General features: G+C 29.5%; 1 protein-coding gene and 2 pseudogenes across 1 annotated transcript; 1 reads left to right on the top strand and 2 right to left on the bottom strand.

The window, feature by feature from the left end:
* Positions 1–9398: 9398 nt before the first annotated feature.
* LOC100778478 (kinesin-like protein KIN-UB) lies at positions 9399–15586 on the bottom strand (annotated as a pseudogene).
* Positions 15587–19282: 3696 nt separating this feature from the next.
* LOC100777947 (blue-light photoreceptor PHR2-like) lies at positions 19283–20583 on the bottom strand (annotated as a pseudogene).
* A 428-nt stretch (positions 20584–21011) lies between these two features.
* LOC100806626 (4-hydroxy-tetrahydrodipicolinate synthase, chloroplastic) lies at positions 21012–23984 on the top strand. Its single transcript, XM_003521551.5, has 3 exons — positions 21012–21313; positions 21972–22052; positions 22913–23984. The coding sequence occupies exons 1-3, from the start codon at positions 21225–21227 to the stop codon at positions 23838–23840; spliced, it is 1098 nt and encodes a 365-aa protein (XP_003521599.1). The 5' UTR covers positions 21012–21224; the 3' UTR covers positions 23841–23984.
* The last annotated feature ends 497 nt before the right edge of the window (positions 23985–24481 follow it).

Genomic DNA, 24481 nt, shown 5'->3' with positions numbered 1-24481 from the left:
GTTGAACATATCTAATAAATGATTAGATAACTTAGCATGTTTATTAGGGCTTGATTATTAGTTATGTATATGGAAAATTTTTTGTTACTAAAGGCAAAGTCCACTTGTTCTTTAGCTGAAAGGGAGTGATCCCTCAAAATGTTGGATTAGAGACATTCTTAGTTATAACAATGAATAATTCTAATTTATACAATTTGAATTCAAATAGCTTGGATTTCTAAGGAGCTCCTTCCCATGCATCAAACCATTGTTATAATGCTAAATGATAGACAGATAGGATCTATTGACACCGGATGTAATATCTTAATAAACACGATAACTTTAATATATAATCAATTAATTAATTATAATCAATCAATTAGATTACTTGATTAAATTTTTTAGCTGTTTATAAAAATTATTAAAAAAATAATGTTTTCTACAAATGTTTCACTTAATAAATTTTATATTTTTTTTCTACTTATGATATATATATTTTACCATTAATATAGGTTAAAAAAATATTACATAATGATTTTACAATAAAATGCATAAAATAAAGAATACGTGATAATAAAATTTATAAATAAGTTTAAATCGTAATTACATTATACATTTATTTTTTCTATTTTTAAATAAGTGCATGTATTTTTTTAACGAGTCAGAATGAATTATTGTTATAAAAATAATAAATAGAAACAAATAAATATATACTTTATTGCATTTGTAAAAAAATATTAATGTTAATAACTTTGATAAATAATTAAGACTTAATTGTACATTTCATCGAGCTTTTATTTTTGTAAATTTTACTATTCAACTATTTCATTTTTACTAAGTTTTCCATTTCACTAATCTTCTGTTCAATGTCTAACGTAATAATGATGTCCTGTGAATAACTTGGCGCCCAAGTATTTGTCAATGAATTATTCCAACTTATATGTCGTCCAATTTATTAGTGTAAATGTTTTTGTTCCAAATATAGACGCACATTTCCAGGTTTATAAAACAAAATAATTATAATTTAAGATTTCAGTTTTTTAAATTATATTTTTCTTTGTTTTTTATTATTTTTTATAAAAAAAATAATTAAAATTTATAATTTTCAGTTTTTTGAATTATATTTTTCATTGTTTTTATTATTTTTTTGTTTTATTATTTTTATAAAACAAAACAATTATAATTTATAATTTTCAGTATTCCGACGTGGCATCGAGGCTCCAACTCATGCATGGTTCATCATTTTCCTTTAGACATTAAACATAAGATTAATGGAATGATAAAATTTGCAAAAATTAAATAGTTAGATGGTAAAATTTATAAAAATAAAAGTTTGTCGATAAAATTTACGAAACAATCAAAGTTCATGCCTTGAAAAAGAAAGAAGGAATGAGAAAGAAAAAACGTAGTCATTGTAAAATGAACAAATTTTGATTTTAGTACTCCTTGGAAATGTTTTTTTTTTTAATATTTCATTTCCCTAAAATTTAAAATCAATACATTTGGTTTCTACTATCACATATATAGATTAACTATTTATATATCTAATGGAAAGTTAAGTAACTAACACTCAGGTGACACCTTGTAATCATATGCCATGTCAGCACACAACGTTTTTAAAAATTGTGTCCTAAAATATATTATATTTATTTGTCTTAAAATGAATGCCAGCTAATAAGGGATTAGAAACAATGATTTCAAATTTGTTAATTTAGTTTACGGGAGCTAATTAATTAGAAATATATTCAAAAGGAAGAGAGATGTGGATAAATGTCGTGCTTATCCTTAGTTGTTTTGGTATACGAGATTCATTGTATCTCTTCCTCTTGAATAGGAAACGAATATGATAAGTATATGTCCAAGCGAATGGTACAAAAAATAAGTGAGAAGAGACAAGTTTCAGACACATCGTGTAAACTAAAATAATGTGGCTACGTTGAAGATTTTGGATATGAGCATCTTGTATTGTACTTCCAAGCTCAGTTCGCACGGTATGATATTTCTTCAATAATTTGAAGGCAATTGAAAAGGATCGACTAGTTTTACGTTTATTATAAGTTGTTAAACACTACGATTAAAAAAAAATAGTTAAACAATAACATAAAAATTTGAAGGAAAAATTTGTATTGTACTTCCAAACAAAAGAAATTGGACTAGTTTTAACATACTCTTACATGTTTAGTGACATCCATATGAATTTCATCAAAATACAAGAAAAAGTGTGTTTTAAATAGAATATTAAAAAGAGTTTATAATCATTAACCTTTCTCTTTAATATATTGGTACTGTTCTATCTAGTCCAATGTACTTATGTAATATTTAGTGAAATTCAAAGCTAGCTAAACTTTGATGGTGCACTAAATTAACACACTTGATAAAAATAATTACACGAATTACTTATAACGGAATCAAGACACAAGAGTCACTATTAAAAAATAGGCTTTTTAACATCATTCTAATAACATCAATTGTGATAAAAATCGATGTTAAAAAATGTCATCGTTATCATCGATTTTTAAAAAACTAATATTAATAAAATAATTTCAACATCAACTTTTAAAAATCGATGTTGTATAAGCATTAATAATATCGATTTTTTAAAAATTGATGTTGAGATCCCTCTATTAACATCGAACCGATGTTATACGTGCTTACACAACATCGATTTTTAAAAGATTGATGCCGATGTTCTAAAATAAGACCTCCTATTTATCAATCCTACCAGCCACTTGAACACTATTGATAAATATACAATAATATTTTCATAATAAAAGTCTAGCACGCAAAGTGAAAAAAATTATCATTGTGATACAATAATTAATAATAATAATTTATAATAATATATTATTATAATAATAAAAATGATTAGACTAATATTGTCAATTCATGATTGGAGACAAAAACAAAGCCTTTTAGACCGTGGTTCAACATTTATAATTAATGATAATAATTTATAATAACAATCATATATAATAATTTAATTTTATAATAATAAAAATGGGTTATATTATTTTAGATACAATTGTATATTAATACAATTTGATAATTAAATAAGTTTATTTAAATAAGTTTATAGTGTTTGCAGTAAACAAATTTTAATAATTATAAAAATACAGATAAATTTCTATGTAAAGATGAAGTGTAATCATATATCCAACAAATTCTATTTTTTTTTTCTAAATTATATGTATCTTTTATAGAAGAGAAAACTTTCCTTTTAAATATTAAACGTTACATATTTTATTAACGTTTAATTAATAAACATATTTTATTTGTATTTTTTGTTAATTTTCATTTTAAATTAATAGGTACTTAACAATCAATTTTAAATATTACAGTATCAATTTTAATATATTATTAAAACAGTTTCATTTTTGTATTTTTTTGTCGTAATCATTATCAATTTATTGACGTTTAATTAATAAGCATATTTTATTCTTATTTTTATTAATTTTCATTTCAAATTAATAGATACTTAACAATCAATTTTAAATATTATGTTAGGATATAGTAATAATCATAATTTTCAAATTAATAACCATATTCTGCTAGGATATGAAAATAATCATAATTTAGTAGATGATTTATTCCTAATTAGTAGGTACTTAACAATTAATTTTAAATATTCCATTCGATAATAATCTACACTAGCTTAGTTGTTTTTTTCTGCCAATACTTAAACATTATTATTATCCAAATAAACTAAATTTTTAGTCATTCCATAATGAATTTTAACACTATTGATAAATATACAACAATATTTTCATAATAAAAGTCTAGCACGGGAAGTGAAAATATTATCATTATATTCATAATAAATAATAAAAGTCTAGCACGGGAAGTGAAAAAAAAAATTATCATTGTGATAGAGTGATCAACACTAAATATGGATTATGCACAGTAAAAGCCTAGCGCTTAATATACTAAATACATTATTAACTATTCATTATAGTTGTTCACCTCTCCAACTATTGAACAATATTCGAGGAGTTTTAAGTTTTTATACTCGGGTGTTGTACTATTTTGACATGCTTTCATTTTTGTTCATTATATATGTTCATAAAACTTCTCCATCATTTTATCTGTTCATGAATACGCTGAGATCTCCATTATTTTTATTTTTATTAATAGTAACTGTAAGTATTTTTAAACATTTTTCTTTGTGTGAAAATATTTATTATTTAATAAAATAAATATACATTACTAAGAATAATTTAATTGTGGTGGTACATATTATAAAGTAATATGTTATTAAGATTTATGATTTTTTCACTTATGATATATGTTATTACAAGATTTATTGACTTTCGTATTTTTTATGTTTATCTTTTTAATTTTTCAAATATTTTTTTACATAGCCTCTAATAAAGAAAATAAATATTAACGATTACGGGAATTGTAATAGCCTCGCAATAAATATATAATCATATTCATGATATTTCTTCTAGCACGAGAAGTAAAAAAGATTATCATTATACTGATTAGTAAAAAATATGAATGACGCACCGAAACGGTAAAAGGTTAGTGCTTAATATACTAAGTACATTATTAGAGTATATATATGAATTAATAGACTAAATGTTTACTGAGGTGCAAAAGATTATCATGGAAAGTGAAAACGATAATCATTATATGACCAACAATAAATATGGATGACGCATGGGACAAACATTACTACTTTTTAGGTTGACGTCATGAGACCTCTCATACATTATTAGAGTATATATATGGATTAATAGACTAAATGTTTACTGAGGTGCAAAAGATTATCATGGAAAGTGAAAACGATAATCATTATATGACCAACAATAAATATGGATGACGCATGGGACAAACATTACTACTTTTTAGGTTGACACCATGAGACCTCTCATACATTATTAGAGTATATATATGGATTAATAGACTAAATGTTTGCTGAGGTGCAAAATATTATCATGGGAAGTGAAAAAGATGATCATTATATGACCAGCAATAAATATGGATGACGCATGGGACAAACATTACTACTTTTCAGGTTGACGTCATGAGACCTCTCATACATTATTAGAGTATATATATAGATTAATAGACTAAATGTTTGCTGAGGTGCAAAAGATTATCATGAAAAGTAAAAAAGATGATCATTATATGATCAGCAATAAATATGGATGACGCATGAGACAAACATAACTACTTTTCAGGTTGACGTCATGAGACTTCTCATATATTTTTTTTATAATTGTTTCTTTGTGAATATATTATATGTCTGTCATAGTACTTTGAATTGCAATTCCATTAACCAGTCTTATCAGACAAAGTTTCATTTTTGTAATCTGAACCATATTACTAGGCTATATGGTTATTTGTTATTTGCTTAAATATACACGTTAATTTTTTTATATATTCTTAAATGTTAGTAATATTTAACATTTAAAAAATCTCAAATATTACTATAAACGGTTTCTTTATGTTGCAATATCACATAACCAAAGACAATTGTTAGATGTTTGTTATTATATCACCTCCACTAAAGTATATTGATTTTAAATGTCTACTTTTCAGGTGAATATTGATGTATATATTTATTTATCTCTCTTTATTGTGCAAACTTGGAACCAATGTAGTTGAAGCAGAGGTAATAACCGGACCCAATGTAGGTTATAAGACATGCATACCAAGAATGAATATGTCTCCTTCCGATTCTCCATGACCATTTAAATTAATCAGAAGACAGTTTCCATTCATCGTTTCATTTGCAATGACTATTAATAAGTCTCAAGGACAATCCTTGGCACATGTTGAATTGTATTTGCCAAATCCCGTTTTTTGTCATGGCCAACTATATGTTGCACTTTCACGAGTGCAAAGTAAAAAAAGGACTACGTATTCTTATTCATGATAAACAACACATTATAAAAAATACTACCATTAATGTGGTATACAAAGAAGTATTTGTAAACTTATAAACAGGTATACTTACTAAATTGTTATACTTACAAGTCCTACATCTTTTGTTACTTTTTCTAAACATATGTCAACATTATTATCATTCAAATAAACATCGTTATTAAATTTTGCATATGTGTTGGTATTGTTTAAACAGGAGTATAAGCCCGAACGCCGGCACGAGCCAAACACTAGTTTGTCTTAAAATGAATGGCAGCTAATAAGGGATTAGAAACAATGATTTTAAATTTGTTAATTTATTTTACGGGAGCTAATTAATTAGAAATATATTCAAAAGGAAGAGAGATGTGGATAAATGTCGTGCTTATCCTTAGTTGTTTTGGTATACGAGGTTCATTGTATCTCTTCCTCTTGAATAGGAAACGAATATGATAAGTATATGTCCAAGCGAATGGTACAAAAAATAAGCGAGAAGAGACAAGTTTCAGACACATCGTGTAAACTAAAATAATGTGACTACGTTGAAGATTTTGGATATGAACATCTTGTATTGTACTTCCAAGCTCAGTTCGCACGGTATGATATTTCTTCAATTTGAAGGCAATTGAAAAGGATCGACTAGTTTTACGTTTATTATAAGTTGTTAAACACTACGATTAAAAAAAATAGTTAAACAATAACATAAAAATTTGAAGGAAAAATTTGTATTGTACTTCCAAACAAAAGAAATTGGACTAGTTTTAACATACTCTTACATATTTAGTGAGATCCATATGAATTTCATCAAAATACAAGAAAAATTGTGTTTTAAATAGAATATTAAAAAGAGTTTATAATCATTAACCTTTTTCTTTAATATATTGGTACTGTTCTATCTAGTCCAATGTAATTATGTAATATTTAGTGAAATTCAAAGCTAGCTAAAGTTTGATGGTGCACTAAATTAACACACTTGATAAAAATAATTACATGAATTATTTATAATAGAATCAAGACACGAGAGTCATTATTAAAAAATAGGCTTTTTAACATTATTCTATTAACATCAATTGTAATAAAAATCGATATTATAAAATATGTGATGACATTAAAAAATATCATTGTTATCATCGATTTTTTAAACACCAATATTAATAGGATAATTTCAACATCAACAATCGATGTTGTATAAGCACTAATAATATCAATTTTTTAAAAATTGATGTTCAAATCCTTCTATTAACATGGAACTGATGTTATGCGTGCTTACACCACATCATTTTTAAAAAATTGATGCTGATTCTAAAATAAGACCTCCTATTTCTCAATCCTAGGAGCCACTTGAAACCCTCTTCTCACTCGAAATCCCTGTCTCTTGAAACTGTCCATTTCTCTATCCCGCCATTGCGCCTCGAGAAACCTTGCCGGCTATTTCTACCACTGTACCACCCGCTGTCCACCACTGTGTCGGCGGCAGCTTGTCTACTACATTGCGCGACAACTGTCATTGTGCCTCGAGGGTCCCATTGTAGTTCGAAGTGTTGAGTTAAAGGTATACTCTCTTGTTGTGTTGAAGTTGCATTTGGGTACTTTTTGAATGTTTAAGAAATTTGTCAATGTGGCCTACCCTTGAAACCCAAAGGCCACTACCAGAACCCAGACCACCACAAATGCATTCACCGTCCAGTTAGGGTTAAAGAATGGCAATTCCTAGAACAGGAACACGACATCTTTTCTATACTCAACATCAATTTCTTGTAAAATGCCACCTAATTGGTACAACGATTAGCAGACTTTTTACAGTGTCAACTAGTTGAAGAAGTCCTCACATAAAGAGAGAGAGAAGTAAGCATGAAGATTTTAAAATATGATCCTATGAGACACAAAGAGAAACACGTGAGAAAAAGAGGGGGGGGGGGGGGGGGGGGGAAAAAAAAAAAGGAACTAATTCTCTTTTTTTTTTTCGGAGTATGAACAGTAACTCCATCCATTTGGCGTTGTTTTAAGCCTTGCCCTTTAGCATGCCTTAATAGGCGTGTGGTGGTTGTTAAAAAAAGGTATCATATATGCATGCAATTGAAACTTGAAAGTGAAGAAAAGTTTCTGTTTATATCTGAAATATTTCATCTAATATTCTTTCATTGCTGATGGACTAAGATCAATCAAACTAGATTCAGACCTATACTCAAATCAGTAGCAGCCTTTACAAATGTGGCAGAAACTTTGATAGCTAGCTAGTTGGATTAGTATTCATCAAAATCATCACCAACAACTTGTAAATACCAGATTAACTGTTGTTATCTTATGGTTTTTTTGGCTTAGTTCAACTTCAAGCTCTAGTATATATAGATTTGGATATGAAATGGGACGAATATAATTAATAAGTGTTAAAGAATATTAAAAAAAATGTTAAATTTTGTAATAATTATTTTAAAAATTATATAAAAAATGTTTATAATTAATTGACAGTAATTATTAGAAAAATTAATATTATACTTGACACTATAATTAGATAACACACTCTGTTTAAGTTACATTTTTAGTATTACTATGGTATTTTATTTTTATAGTAGAATTTAATGTTTATGTAGCGATGGAATAAAACAGTTTTAAATTTATATTGTAATCATAGACTTATAATATCCTTTTTTATTAATTCTATGTCTATCGAACAAATTATGTATTAATGACTCAAGTTAAATATACAAAAGTATATATTAAGATATTATAAATTCTGTAAAAATTAAATTTCATTTAATAATATTTTTAATATAAATAACATCATTGAAAAATTCACACATTTAGGAAAAAACATATACTATGTTTATTAAATAAATAAATATTTGTATTTAAATATTATAAGTAAAATTGATTTCCAATAACATTAAATACTAATTTTAATAAATATAATATGTAGTCAAATTATTAAGTTTATAATTAAGAAGTAAATTATTATAATATTATATACTTTCAATTTATAAATAATATATTAATACATATTTAAAATTTTCTATTTTAAAATGTTATATCAACTATTTCTCTTAAACAGTACTAAAAATGAATGTTTATATAGGTATTACAACAATATTTATAATAACTATATTTTATGTTAATATAACAAATACACCTTATTTAATGAATAACATAATTAATGCATTATAAGTATTTTTGACTTTCCAATAACATTAAACATAGTATTTATCAAACATAAAATGTAGTCAAATTATAAAAGACAAAAAAATTAAAATTTTAAAATAATTATGTATTAAAACATGTATTAAATTTATTCAAATTAATAATATGCTATATTTAATAAATGGCATAAGTAATATACTATAATTAAAATTGACTGCTTAACAATAGTGTATTTATTAAATATAAGCTTAATTGCCTATTTTATACCCAATTTATTATTTTATTGCAAATTTTGACTCTATTTTTTTTTTTTGTTCATTTTACTCCCACTTATCAAAATATCACAAATTTAATGAGAAAAAAAAATCTAGCTCTTTGAAAATAAACTTTTCCCATGAGACAACACTTTTTGGCGATTACCAAAAAAAATAATAAGGACTTTAATTACTTGCACAAGTCAATTACAATATTGGTAGCTCCATGTCATTTCGGGCAATCAGAGTTTGATTACACCATGTATGACTGATCATAACATATCTTCAACATCTCTCTCCCTCTATTTACATATACGACATTCTAGGTCAGTGATGACAAGAAACCACGAGAAGTACCAACCAAACCCTGCTTCTCTTACCCAAAACTTGCAAGGTATACAACTACTCACCAAATGCTTCTTCATTCAGAAGGTTTTTGTAGCATCAGTAGATCAGTTTCACCATCAGTGGAACAAGAACAAAATATGAACAATCCCAGGAAAGACCTGTCATCAACAGTCTATATATACTATACGTCTATATGTAATCGCCGGAATTCAGATTTGAATGGCGGGATAGAAGTGAGAGTTCGACGACCAAGATTCCTTATGTCCTCTCGCATACAATCCCTTGAAATCCGGACAAGCTCCCAAAGGGCACCTCCACTGATCATGTCTTTTGCATTCACTTCTGCAATTTTTTTAACCTAATTCTTTGAGTTTTTGCAACAATATAATTGTTTCTGAAAAAACTAAAAAAGCATGCCAAGGAGTCCAATTACCTTGTTGAGCCATGTGGAAGAGTGCAAGTTCAATGTGACGCCTGATTGCTGCAGCTTCATTGTTAGCATTCTGTACTATCCATGGAAGTGCACCGTCTTCTATCAAAAATGATGTACCACTTTTTATCCCTGTGGATGTAACATATATTAACAGGATACAATTAAAAAACATTATACCATTAATTTCTCTTTGGTGCTAGAAATATGACAATGCCAAAAATGAGAAGCAGCAGAGTGGGGGAAATTGATGGCAGTGACTTGTTTAGAAATTGGAAACATAAATATAATCTTAAAGTAAGTCAATGGCCTTGCAGCTGGCAAGCTACAACTATGTCCATTTTCAGTAAAATTTGCACCATTGGCAATAAATATTGACAAGAAAGCAAACCTTGACTAGAAGCTCGAGACTCGCATTTGGCGAAGTTGGCAATTCCTCGTGCAACTTGTGAAAGAACATCAGGTTGATCACATCTTACAACTCCTAGTAAAGCCTTGATACCTCCCTGGGATCTCAACTTCATCAATATTTTATTTGGACCAAGAACACAAATAAAATGTTGAACAATTGATATCCAGTAATTGAAATATGAAGATCATAACCTCCAATGTAAAATATACAAATGAAGGCACAACCTTTCAGAACACCCCATGAAGATTGAAGCAAACACAAGGGCAAGCAGGTAGGGAAATCATAAAATAGGAGGGAAAGATGTAGATTTTGACAGATACAAGCACTCAAGCAGGGTGAAACAATTAAATTCTCATCTTTTAAGGAATTGTGTACTTTATCTAAAAATAAGTAACCATAAAACTGAAAAACTACTATACTAATATATTACCACAACCTAAATGCAATCAGACTGACTTTATGGAATTTGATTTTAGAAAACTGAAAATGCATTAGCATGGATTGGAAAAGAATTAACTCCAAGGTATGTCTACTGCTTGCCTCACATTCGAAAAACAGCTTTACATGTTATGCTTCACTAGAATGCAGGGTAGTAAAAAGTGCAAATTTGCCAAATTGCAACCTAAAATTTGGTGTGTTTCTTCAAAGAGTGCATCAAAATAGTCACAACTGATATTTTTAAGACATTCTACTTAGCTGAAATAATCAACGAACTGGGGAAAGAGAAAAAAAAGAAAGCAAAATGCTTATGGAGTAAGAGTAGTTAAAAAGAAATCAATGGATAAACCGTTCATTTGCAAATTCTACCTAATAACTCAAACTTTTGGGATAATTGATTATTGGCCTTCAAGCCAAAAAGGCTCTTGTATGAGAGAACATAATAGAGATACAAAACTGTTAACGGGATTTACTATACCAAACAACATTTTTAGTAAAGTTGGTCTTCAACACAAAATAACAAGACAGGTAAATACTTTATCTTCAGAAACAAAATTTTCACAATAACAAGTGCACTGTGAAGAAGAGACTGATGGATCCTGAAAAATGGTCCCATATAACAATGTCTCAATATCTACCAGTAATAAAAAAACACAGTCAGAGAACCCCCTTTCAGAAAAGTTTTTTGCTGAGCAAAAAAAAAATAAAAAAATCTGGTAATTCAATCTCTCTTTCTGCAGGAAACAACTTAATATGAGACATTATGCAACAATGAAAGACGATGTTAAAAAATAAACAAATAAAGTCATAAGAACTACCAGACTCTTAGATTCCCTAAAGAATACAAAGTAAAGGAGTCCACCATGTATAGTCACTGCCCCAGAAGTACAATGTAGTTGGGGGTGTTTTTGAACCATACAAAATGCAATTTTTGTAATTTGGAACTTGGTTGTGACCACACCCACATTGCAAACCAGTGGCTTTGATAATGTGTTTCCTAGGTCTTAATGTCAAAGAACCTTCTATCTATCTCCATCTTTCTAGTTTAACTTCCAATTAAATTCCCAACTTAATATTCCAAAAACCCTAACATATGTACATACTGTTTTAATTTCCATATAACCTCAGAACTGCTGTTTTAGCTCCTGTTCACAGCCCAGAAGGCTAGAAGAAGACCGTAATTTGACAACAATTGCAAAGATCATCTATACAGCATGTTGATAAAATTTATAAAACATCTCAAAACTAGAATATTATATTTTAAAAACAGTGGTGTGCTCAAAATAGTGCTACTTTTCTATAGAAAATACAGCAAACCTCTAATGCATCTGCAAATTTCCTCTCAACCTCACCTCCAAATTTATTCTTTCAACTTCTTCCTCAAAAGTCTTCTGCTGCCTTTCATTTTCTGCAATAAGGTTGTCTAATTATACCTCATGCCTCCAAGACAAACTTTTATAATCAAACTCCTCCTTTATTTTCAGCATATTCTCAACTTTCATAGCCTGAGACATAAATACACAATCAATCTTTCATGCAAATTGCAAAGTCAACTATATCAATTCTCAACAAAGCTTCATTTGAATTAGTAATCATAAATTCATAATCATAATAATGAGACATAATAGGGAAAATATCAGAAGAGACAAGACAAGTCAAACAAAAAATGTTACAAAATGAATTAACTAAGATACTTCAAATTGTTAGGGGTAAATTAACTAGACAGTAGACAGATGCAAATTAAGATGCTGGCTAGAGTATATTAACACTTGGTCATAGAGGATTTGATACCAAATCAACAACTGCAACCAACTCTTCAAAAAACTTCAGGTGTTAGGTAGAAGCTCAGTAATGGTTTTATAACTAGCATATTGTATGAATAGGAATTATACATCAAATACAGAAATTCATGGTAAACAAAACTGACCCTTTGGCCAAACAATATGGTACTAGAAGTCTCTCCTCGATGGCGTGGAGATGGGCCAATAGTAACAATTAATGAAGTCCTTGCTGTTCCTGTGAATGATTGGAAAACATAAAACACAAATATAGAATGACATAACCAAAACCACTACATGTTTCAGTAAACATCAAAAACATCCCAGAAGAAGAATAACAAGGAATGCATAGAGACTCAGAGAATGATATTGTAAACATTATTATATAAGAATGCAGAAACTAGTTTCCTAAACCATAAATCACATCTTATTATTGTATTTCATCACATCATGCTAAAGTACAAAAGGCTAATAGCATGATATCTGACAAATTGATTAAAGTTTCTTACCTCCAAATGAATCTCTGAGCAATCTAGTAAGCTTTGAATCACAAAATGGAACATGAGAATTGTTTTCTGCTAGAGCATTAATACATTTTCCCAGTGCAATAAGTGAAAGATTGATAGATTTAGCTTCCTCTAGCATGTACCCTTCACTTCCAGGTGGGAAAAAAATAAAATTAGAGGCAAAGTTCAATAATAATAATAACATGCATGCATATTTGTGTGCACAAGTGCACACACACACAAATCTTAAGTTCAGTTTCAGTATATACCTTATGGATACGCTCTGATCCTGCCAAATCTACCACAACCAACTTGCTCTTTTGAACAAGTGGTTTTGAAGGTTTAGTCAAGTGAGAGACATCATTATTTTCAGTATAAACAACATCTTCACTGTCCACAACAGATCTCTTAACATGTACCTGTGAGACTAGATAATTTCATCAAGATAGGATATTATTTTTATTAAATGAAAAAGAAGAAGCTTAATTTGATATCTTGGTTCAAGACAGGTAAGAGTAATTAAAACGTAAACAATACACAGTTCATTATTTCACCATCAGAATAGCGTGACTACGAGAAGATTCAGTATTCAACTTTGTGTTGGCAGCAATTCGATGAGTTTCCCCTACTCTAAGCAACTCCAAGAAACTTGGCTGATCCTTGATTTCCACTAGAGTAGCTCCAGACAAAGACACATCACCAGTTTTTGGATCTTCCACAATAGGAATATTATCATTTGCTAATCAAATCATAAATTAAAGTAAACAAAGTCTGTTGGCTAAGAAAAGGCCAATCAGGAAATGCATTGTTACAACAGACCTCAATTACTGGCTTGGCTACAACTTCATAAACACGCTTTTGTGATGCAAATTCAGTAAGCACTTCATCAAACTCATAAGTATCTGAATCCCAATTGTTTCTCCGAAGTTTCAGTCTTTTAAGCTGAATGAGATTTAACAAAAATAAGGGTGAAACCTTAAAATGCAGTAATTAAATTAAAATGCAGAATTCACAAACAGATGACCAAAATGCACCTCTGGCTGTAATTCAACCCAGTCGGCAAAATCAGCATCAGCCACCATTTCTTCAGTATTTCGAGGTCTCAACCTTACAGCCACTCGAACTCTTCCAGGCACTATAGTATACATAAGCATGATAATTGATAAGAAAACAAGTAACAATACTGCCAGTGCCATAGCCAAGAAAACAGCAGAATAGAGAACAATTAGAATAGTCACATTCTCTGCAAATTACAGTAATTGGCTTTTGAAGTAAATGTAAACTATAAGAACTAAGGTAGTCAAATTCAAGAGTATATGACTCTACATAAACTTGTGGAGAGTCGATAAACTCCACTCATAAACTCTTAAGAGTGTGCCTAATGTAAAAAATAATATTATAAAACTTATTAATGACATATATGATATATGCAAAACATAATACTCTTAACTATACAAAGTCTGAACCCTCTTATACCACCCTGGCTTTTAGAATGGGTTCTCAACTACACGATGTGCTTCTCCAATCCTAACGACCAAAACATCAAATTCTCATAAACACGATATAATACAAATTCATCTTTGATTACAAAGCATTCATCTATAACGCTACACCAAGGCCTACTTTCCATAAAATAAAGATACCAGTAATATAATTAAGATCTGAATTTGAATTTAATTACACAATTTGCATGAAAAAGCCTAATCTAGATACCGAGATACCGATATAGAGTTCCAAAGCCTCAGTAATTTTAACATTTAACCTCCATTTTCCCTTTTTTTCTAATGCGATCCAAATGTTGAAGCAACAACACTTCAAAATTCAAATCACTGAATAACAAATAATCACAACAACACATTATCCATCAATAACTATACCTGATCACTACTATTCGCGTAATTGCGTTACTTCATACCAAACCTACTAACACAGCATAACACGAATAGCGAATCATCGTCAGAAAGAGATACGAAATGGAAGCACGAAATACATTCTCCGCAGAAAAATAAAAACACCAACGAAAAACGACAAAAGCAGAAACAAAACTCGCAGTCGTTCTCCACTGCAACTTATCTTCTTAGTTGAAACCGTTCTATTTATTATAGCTACATTGCTTCTTCTCCCTCGACCTCTCTCTTTCTCTGTGTGAAATGAAGGAAGTTTAAATAACTAATTAGCTTGCTTCTAACTAACTAACTAACCTCCGTCTCCGCTTCTGGCGGCGGCGGGGGAGCGGCGGACGGCGGATCCCGGCGAGTGAGGGAGGCGGGGCTTAGGCGACGCCGTTGTTCTGAGATGGTTTGGGCGTTCGAACTTAACGGCACTTCCCCTCTGAGCCAGAGCGACGCCGTTTCGGTAAGCCATTGCAGTGAGTAAGAGCTTCTTCAGTTGCTGAAATTCAAATGGAAGCGTTTTTCTGTTTGTGATGGTGAGTTAGAGTTACCGAGTTTTAATTTTGAAGCATTTTCATTTCATAATTATTATTATTATTATTCAAAACGTACAGAAAACGTGTCAAGTATTATTTTTTTTTTAACTAAAACTGATGCAAAATTTATTTAAATATAAATTATGCTGCTATTAAAGTATCTATAATTTATAGAATGTTACTATATTTCATCTACTTAAATAAGTTCTTAAATTTAAACTTTGTAAATGAAAAAGGGAATATAATAAAAAAGGAGACTCCATAAAAGATATTCAATCAGTAATCAAAATTAATCATTAATAAATATTTTATAAAAAAATGTATTATTTGGATTGATTCTTGGCTCTTGGCTGAAATTGTTCCTTGTTTAAAGAAAATTATATACGGATCGTTGCATTATTTCAAAATTTAAGCATGCTTTAATTATATGAACCAAAATGAAAACGGAGCAAAATTATGTAGAGGATCGTAATTGTTTCGGTGAAATTTGTGATCTTAGATTTTTAATTTTTTATATATAACTATGTTAAATATTTTTAAAAAAAATGAGTTTTATATATTTTTGTAATGCAGGACTATTTCAACTTAACTTGGTGATCTTAGATTCTATTTTTGAATATAAAACTATTAAGTATTTGGAAAAAAAAAATGTTATTCACAATTGGTACCCATAAAAAAGAAAGTAAAATTACAAGTTATTTGTACCTGACAACAATATTATAGAAACCATTACCATGAATAAATAATTAGATTAAATATAAAGAATAGTTTCGGATTATAAGTGTGCATGTTTTTTTTTTCATAATAAAGAATAATAATAAAGATCGAATTATAGTTTTCATATATCCATTTTAGGTACTACCCAACAACACATACATGAACCAATGTGAAATTATTTTAATTTAATGAAATAAAATTATCTTCAATGAAGGATATTTGTTTTCTTAAAAGAAAAGAAAAATATATCCTAATTCTACTACTAAAGGGTCTCCCTAGGGTAAAGTAATAACTATGAGTGTGTCTATATATCTCTAACTTTTATCTTATGTGAGTGGGTGAGCAAGTGAATGAGAAATATTAATGCCATCAATTAGTTTAGTGGGCAATGTTGTAGATCGTGCCTTAAATCCACAAGACAAGTAGACAACTAGGGTTTAATGAGTTAAAAATACGTGTCACGACAACATGTAATAATAAGACACGATCCAATGAGGTTCTATTTCATATGCTTCCATCTCTGTCAAAAGAAACATTTTTATTTTTTATATATCATTTAGTTTAATTATAAGCTTTTAATTCAACTCTTTTTTACCACAATAAGTAGTGCATACACTCTCACAAAACACTTACATTAATGAAATATAATTAATATAATAACGATGTTAAATTTATAATTTATATTTTTAATTGTTTTTAAATTTTATATATAATAAATATTTTATTAACATAGTTAAAAATATTGATATATATCTTTATTTTTTTTATTTTAGTCTTCATTTAAATACGAGTTCTAATAATATATTAGAATTTGTGTCACTCATTGTCTAAATATGTGGAAAAATAAGATTATGTGCTTTCGACTTGAGTGATAGAAATATTTTGATTCATATCTCTCTAACAAGGACATGAAAATCATAACTTTTTTACTCATTTTTTCTTTTTTTAGAATTTAATTCATTAATGTGTAACTTTTTTTTTAGGAGCATGAATGTGAAACTTATTCTCCATTATAATGAATTGAAACGAATAAGCAAAGTTAAAACAATGGGCATACAATTCATTAAAATAATTTGTGTGAGCAATAATAATAATGAAATATGAAAAACAAAATTAAGGTACACAACCCATAACGAAAGACTAAAAACCAAAAATATACAATATGAAAAATTACCAGCAGTTAAATGAAAAACTAAAAAGAACAATAACAAAAAAGAATGCAAATACAAAAGCACATAATTTTTTTTTAAAAAAAAAACGAAAAACATAAAGTACAAAATATGTGATAAATAAAACATTCAAGTGGTATATTTGTATGCATCCAAATCTCCTTTCTCTCATTTTCGTTCTAGACGAGTTTTTTTTTTTTTCTCCACCATTGTCTTTACCATGTATTCATATCATAGTTTGTTAAAAGGAAAACTCTCCCGCACAAAATATGAATATATACATTAGCAGTGTAAGGGTCGTTACTCATCAACTACGTGTATTAACATAAGATGCATGATAATATTATTAATAGTTATAATAATTATTTCAAAAAACATCTTGAAAATAATTTCTAATTAGTTAACAATTAATAAAATGAAATCCTTTCTTTTTTAATTACTATTACTATTATTTAGTTAACTATTTGGTTCCATTTGAAAAATGTTCCCCTGCTCTGATTAAGGGCGTTTACCCTTCTTTGGAGATAAAACTGGTCCTGTCCCAGTAGTCTAATACTATGTACATACTCCAAGCCTGTTTCTCTTTCTAATTCATTTGCAAATAATTCTACTTGTATTCCCCCTTTTAAATACTAATTTCCAGAACATATTTTTAAAAATAGAAAAATATTCTGAAAATTGATAGATGTTCCAAAAATTAGTTTCTAAAATGTATTTATACACTCCATAAACTAATTTTTGAAAATCAAAAGCCGAGTTTTGCATGTTGTTGTCCAACCTAAAAAGAAACACTCGTCCACCTTGCTTCCACCTCCCAACTTGACCCGAAAAATTCGTCATTTATGATGGGTTAACAACAAGGACCATAATTGTCTATTGTCTACACATGTATAAACTAATTTAATAATTTTTCATGTATAGAAAGTTAGGAACTAAATTGAGAATCTGTGATACATGAAGAGTAAATTATATATTTGCACCCTTCCACCAATGTTGTCAACAACAGGTCAATTGTCTTCTGGTTTTTTTTTTTTTTTTACTTAAATGAATAATCCTTTGTTTATTTAATCATCTCTTTTTTTAATGGTTCATGTCAATATATACTAACCAAGAGCATTTCTAACGAGCCAAGAGCATTTCTAACGGGTGTGTTTTATGAGTTACTTCAAATTACAAATTAAGTAATATTGTTTAATAAAGTTTTATCTTTAGAGTGGACGGCTTGATAGTGTGTTATTTAAATGAGTTGTTTAATTCATTCTTATCAATTAAATAACAATTTTTTAATTACAAAATTTAATGTGATTCAAGTAAGTAAATGACTTACTTTAGTAACTTTAACATTGAAGTAAATTTTTGTGTAAAATTTTTAAATTTGTGTAACATTGTAGGACTCATAAATTTTAAATACACAACTCATTTAAACAATTATGCATTAAAGAAACAAGTTGCTTATTTTTAGACACCAATGCTTAATTTTTTTACCATTGAAGATGATCGCTTTGGTTGCTTATACAAACAAAAGTGTTGATTAAAAAGTTATATATATATATATATATATATATATTCTTGTCATTTAAGGATTATTTAAGGGAGTAATTCAAGAGTTACTTAACATTATAATATTGGAGTAAAATATATATAAATTATTTAATTATGATGTAACATTGTAGGAATCAATTAAGATAAGATAAACAATTCAAAATTGGTTGCTTAATTGCAAGATTGAAGATGCTCTAACAGTGACTGATGAGGTTGATTATTATTATTATTTGTAGGATTTTAATAAAATTAACTGCTTGCTGAATTGCGGTAAAAAAGACTGCTTGGTGAATTTGTTCATCGAACTCCATTAAAATTAATTTTTAAAACTCCATTTTCTTTGGTAAGACCAGTAAATGGTGGTAAATGCGCAGTAGAAGGATAGCAAATTTTGGTGGTTAATTAGTTTTATAATTTTAATTTTTGATGTTTCTTTGCATGATCAAATCAATATGCAAGCGAAGGAATTGGTGTGTGGTCTGCAAATGATGAAGAGTGCCATGATGCTAGATGGGATTTTGGTGCTGTTGGAGTTCAATATGTTGTCATCAGCAACTAGATCATTTCTGGTTTAATTAGAGAACTCATGTTTGAGGGCAAGAATGATACAATGAATTCAAAGCTCATGCCACAGTTTTATTGGCTTTGCCTTGAGCCAAACCCAATTCCTTTGAACACTGCTCTTGCTCAACTTGGGGTTATCAAGCCAATTTTCAGGCTTCCACATGTGCCTCTGCCTGTGGAGAAAAGGATGGAGCAAATTGGTAGGGAACATTTTGTTGGAGAAAAAGATGTTCAAGTTCTTGATATTAATTTACATTTTTTATGAATCCATGGATCAAAGGGATGAAGATCAAATGCATAAGAGAGATAAAGAACATATTCATACTCATGTGGTCACATATTGAATTGATTGAAAGGATATGAAATATTACAAAGTGGAGGCTCTTATTTATAGAGCATATTATATCTAACTAACGTCCTAATTAACTCTATTTTTTTACTGACAATTAACTCTATTTTTCTAACTGCTTTATTGATTTTCTATAATCTCTAATAACATTACCTTCTTTTTTTAAAAAAATAAAATAACATTAAAAAAGTTGGAGACGAAGTCGATGAGGAAGACAGCGCGATAGGGGCCGGTCTTGTCGAAGCCGGATGCCGACTTGCCGTAGTCGGAGGGGTCGAAGCAATAGACGGGGAGGACAGAGAGGGAGTCGTTGTTAGCGGCAGTGAGACACTCATTGTTGAGGAGACAGAAGTCGTTGCAGAACCAAACGAGATAGCGTGATGGAGGGCGACGACATTGGAAGGATCATGGGGGCAATGGGGAGCAAGGGAGAGAGGGGCGTGGAGGGGATTGGTGGATTTGAAGGAGGTTTTGGAAGGAGGAGGAGTGGTGGTGGAGAGAGAAAGGTGTGTGAGGGATGAAGCTTGGGTTGGGGCTTTGAGCTTGCTTGGTTGAAGGGTGGTTGATGGGATCTTCTTGGGTTGGATGAAGGGGAAAATAATGGAGAGAGAGAGAGACTGCTTCATGCTCTTTCGCTTGAGAAATTGTTTCAATCCTGTTTTTATAACTAATTTTACTTCTTTTTTATTACAGCCTCAATCCTCTCTTTATTAAAAAATTGTTTTATTCAAATATAAAATTTTAAAAAAGAATACATTTAATTATTTTATCAATAAGAAATTTTGAAAATAAAAAAAATTAATTTTTTTATCTAAACACAAAATTTAAAAAATGAAGGAATTTAATTTTTTTATCCAAACATAAAATTTTGAAAATAAAAGATTTTAAATTGAAACATTTAAAATTTTTAAAATTTAAAATTCTTTAAATTTCCCATCCAAACACCGAAAGCTGTTTGACCAAAAAAATAATCGTGCATGAAGATATTAAAACTCTTTAATTACGGTACATAAAAAAAGCTCTATAAACAAATTTTATATACTTTAAATTCATTCCAATTTTACAAAATTTCTGGCATCTTTCTTGATTTATTTTGCTGTCTGGAACCATCAATGGGATAGCGTAAATATTTATTACACCGATTCCTTTAAATATTAAGTTGCCAAAACAAAAAACAAATATTTATTACACTGATTCCTTTGGTCAACGCTCGCGATCTCCCTGTTGGTTCTTTTTCTCTCCGTACCTTGCTCCTCTGTTTTTTCCCAACTAATTCCAAGCCAAAACCGTTCGGATTTTTCTTGACCATGTTGAACAACAATTGTAGTAGCAGTTTATTGTTCAGAGGACCCGGTTTAGCCTTTTCCCACTCCATTGCCACCACTTGCAACAAGAGGTAAATAAACTCTATTATGTTCATTATTGTTGTTATTTTAATTTAAATAAACTCTATTATAAAGTACATATGTTATTTTACCAATATATTATGACATGATTAATAGATAATTTTATTTCTTAAGCATGTAGTCATGAGTTGCATCCTGATTAGTGTATATGGAATAACATCTCTTAGGAGATCATTCCCTTAGATGAATTTTAGCATCTCGAGTGATTAGTGATTCATTTGTGTCTCATGGGAAAAAAAAAGAGGTCACTATATGTAATACAAGTATGCTGATAGTTGGTGAGATTGTTTATTGACTTTATTCACTGTGTTTCAGCAGTTTTTATACAATGATATACTTTGCAGGGTTTTGATGAAATTAAAATTTAGAAGGCATAATATTGCCATAAACTGGTGGGACTTATCTTTAATTAGAAGTTATTAAGTAGTGCATATTGTGTTCAGTATATTTTGGAGAAATAATCATTTATATTGGTCAGTTTCATGAGAGGTTTTGAAAAATGAATCTTAGACATGTACTGTGATCAGTGGTTTTGGTGCAAGCCAACTGTGCAACTGCAGCTGAAAGAAAAAAATACCAAATTTTGTGGCCGTTAATCCAAACTTTGGTTAGTGTAATCACTTTAATTTTTCTTTGTATGGATCCCAGGAACACATGCTGGAAGGCTCCACAAGCAGCTGTAAGAAATGATTTTTGCCTCCCAATGAGCAGCTCCGCGGTAAAAAATAGGTGGATTTGAATAATGAATTAATGTTCTGTTCCATGTGAATTCTTCATCCTGTTAAATTGTATACATTCCATTTGTTATCATTCCAATAAGTTATTTTGTGTATTATGTGTTTGTGTCTACTAAGTTGGAATATTTGTAATCTCTTCTTCTCTGGATAGAATTTCTTGAAGAGTCTTAGGAACTAGTTTTCTAATCTACCTTGTGACACAAGCATCTAAAGCTTTACACAATATCTCTGTTGTCTTCACTTTGAACTTAATTCGCATTAGTAATTCCTGTATGTTCACTTTGAGATTTAGTTTAGATAACCAAGGCTTATATTTCATCTAGATCTGTATCTTTGATCTGCAATGCAGTTTTATAACAAGTTATATAATACATATCCGCAGCTGGATATGCATATATATTTTAAGAGTAAAATATATTTTTAGTTCCGATACTTTTTTTGTGAAATTTGGTTTTGATCTCGAAACTTTGATCAATTTAATTTCTGAACTTTACAAAAATCGTAGTTTTCGTCCTTCTTCAGGGTGAAAACTATTTATAAGTAGAGACAAAAACCATTGTTTTTTGTACACTTCAGGAACCAAATTGAAGAAAATTGAAGTACAAGGACTAAAACCAATTTTTATCCAAAGTATAAGGACTAAAAACATATTTTAGTCATATTTTGATTTGCAATGGATGTGCTTAAAAATCTAGAAGTATATACATCATACATTTTTAGCTTCATGATTTGGCTGGTTTTGGTTGACAAATCTAAACTTGTTAACCAATTTTTACAATTATATTCATATACAAACTAAGTTTTGTGGAAACTTGTTCATGGAAATAATTTTTTCATGTACTGTAATTGCAGGACATCAATTGGGGACATAAGGAGTCTGCGACTGATAACCGCGGTTAAAACTCCATACCTACCCAACGGCAAATTTGATCTTGAAGCATATGATAACTTGGTGAATATGCAGATCGCGAATGGCGTTGAAGGCATTCTTGTTGCTGGCACAACTGGTGAAGGCCAACTAATGACCTGGGATGAACAAATAATGCTCATTGCACACACAGTTAACAGTTTTGGCAACAAAGTTAAGGTTGTCGGTAATGCTGGAAGCAATTGCACATCAGAAGCAATCAAGGCCACTGAGAGAGGTTTTGCTGTTGGAATGAATGCTGCACTTCACATAAACCCTTACTATGGAAAAACCTCATTGGATGGTTTGGTTGCTCACTACAATAGTGTTCTTTCCATTGGTCCAATCATCATATACAACATACCAACAAGGACTAATCAAGATATTCCTCCTAGTGTGGTTCAAAATTTGGCTCAAAATCCTAACTTGGTTGGTTTAAAGGAGTGTGTGGGAAATGAGAGGATCAAACACTACACAGATCAAGGAATTGTTGTGTGGACAGGAATTGACAAAACAAGCCATGATGCTAGATGGGATTTTGGTGCTGTTGGAGTTCAATCCGTTGCCAGCAACTTGATTCCCGGTTTAATGAGAGAACTCATGTTTGAGGGCAAGAATGCTACACTGAATTCAAAGGTGATTCCTCTGTTTGATTGGCTCTCTCAGGAACCTGTTCCTATTGCTTTGAACACTGCTCTTGCTCAACTTGGTGTCATCAAACCGGTTTTCAGGCTACCCCTTTTGCCCTTGCTTGTGGAGAAAAGGATAGAGTTTGTCATGTTGGTGAAGGAAATTGGTAGAGAGCATTTTGTTGGAGACAAAGATGTGCAAGTTCTTGATGATGATGACTTTATCACAGTTGGTAGATATTAATCTAGATTTTATCTTCTTCAAGTCTTATTTCAAGTTACACTTTCTGTTGTTGGCTTTTGTTTTCATTTTAAGGCTTGTTAAAGTTCAAATACCAGATCATGGGCCATAGCCAGTTCAAGTAAAAGTAAAGCAGGATTTGAATTCTCTTCATGTCTCAATTATATGGTGGCAATTACTTGTTTCAAAATAGTTTCAACTTATAGCTGCTTATGAATTTTAATTGTTTAAAAATTGTCAAATATAAATTAGACACAAATAACACACACTAATTCAAGTGCAGAAGTCAAAATCTGCTGATGAATATTGAAGACGGGTTGTAACAAAAAAAAGAAAAAAATTGAAGACAGAAGGTAGGTGAGCAAGTGGAGTTTTTTTACCTTGGTGTCACTTTATTTTAGTTATTTTTTGTTCAGACTTTACTTTAGTTATTCTTTTTACAATCAATTTGGAGTAAGTGAATAATATTAAATTTTAATTTTAAAATCGTTTATGTAACAGTCTCTAAATTTTATATATTTTTCAAATTTTTATATATTAATTTATAATTTATTGAATATGAGATTGTTACATTATTTCTTTTTCCTTTTTATAGTTACATGATTTCTTAACGTCTAAAAAAAAGAATGTCTGATCTTAAAAAA

Source organism: Glycine max, chromosome 3 (assembly GCF_000004515.6).
Source record: "Glycine max cultivar Williams 82 chromosome 3, Glycine_max_v4.0, whole genome shotgun sequence".
Classification (NCBI taxonomy): domain Eukaryota; kingdom Viridiplantae; phylum Streptophyta; class Magnoliopsida; order Fabales; family Fabaceae; genus Glycine; species Glycine max.
Note: the sequence above shows the minus strand (reverse complement) of the source record. Positions and strands in the feature narration are given on the sequence as shown.

Coding starts and splice junctions, on each gene's coding strand:
- LOC100806626 (XM_003521551.5), top strand. CDS start 21,225: ATGTTGAACAACAATTGTAGTAGCAGTTTATTGTTCAGAGGACCCGGT. Junction 21,314..21,971: donor GCCACCACTTGCAACAAGAG/GTAAATAAACTC, acceptor TATGGATCCCAG/GAACACATGCTGGAAGGCTC. Junction 22,053..22,912: donor AGCTCCGCGGTAAAAAATAG/GTGGATTTGAAT, acceptor CTGTAATTGCAG/GACATCAATTGGGGACATAA.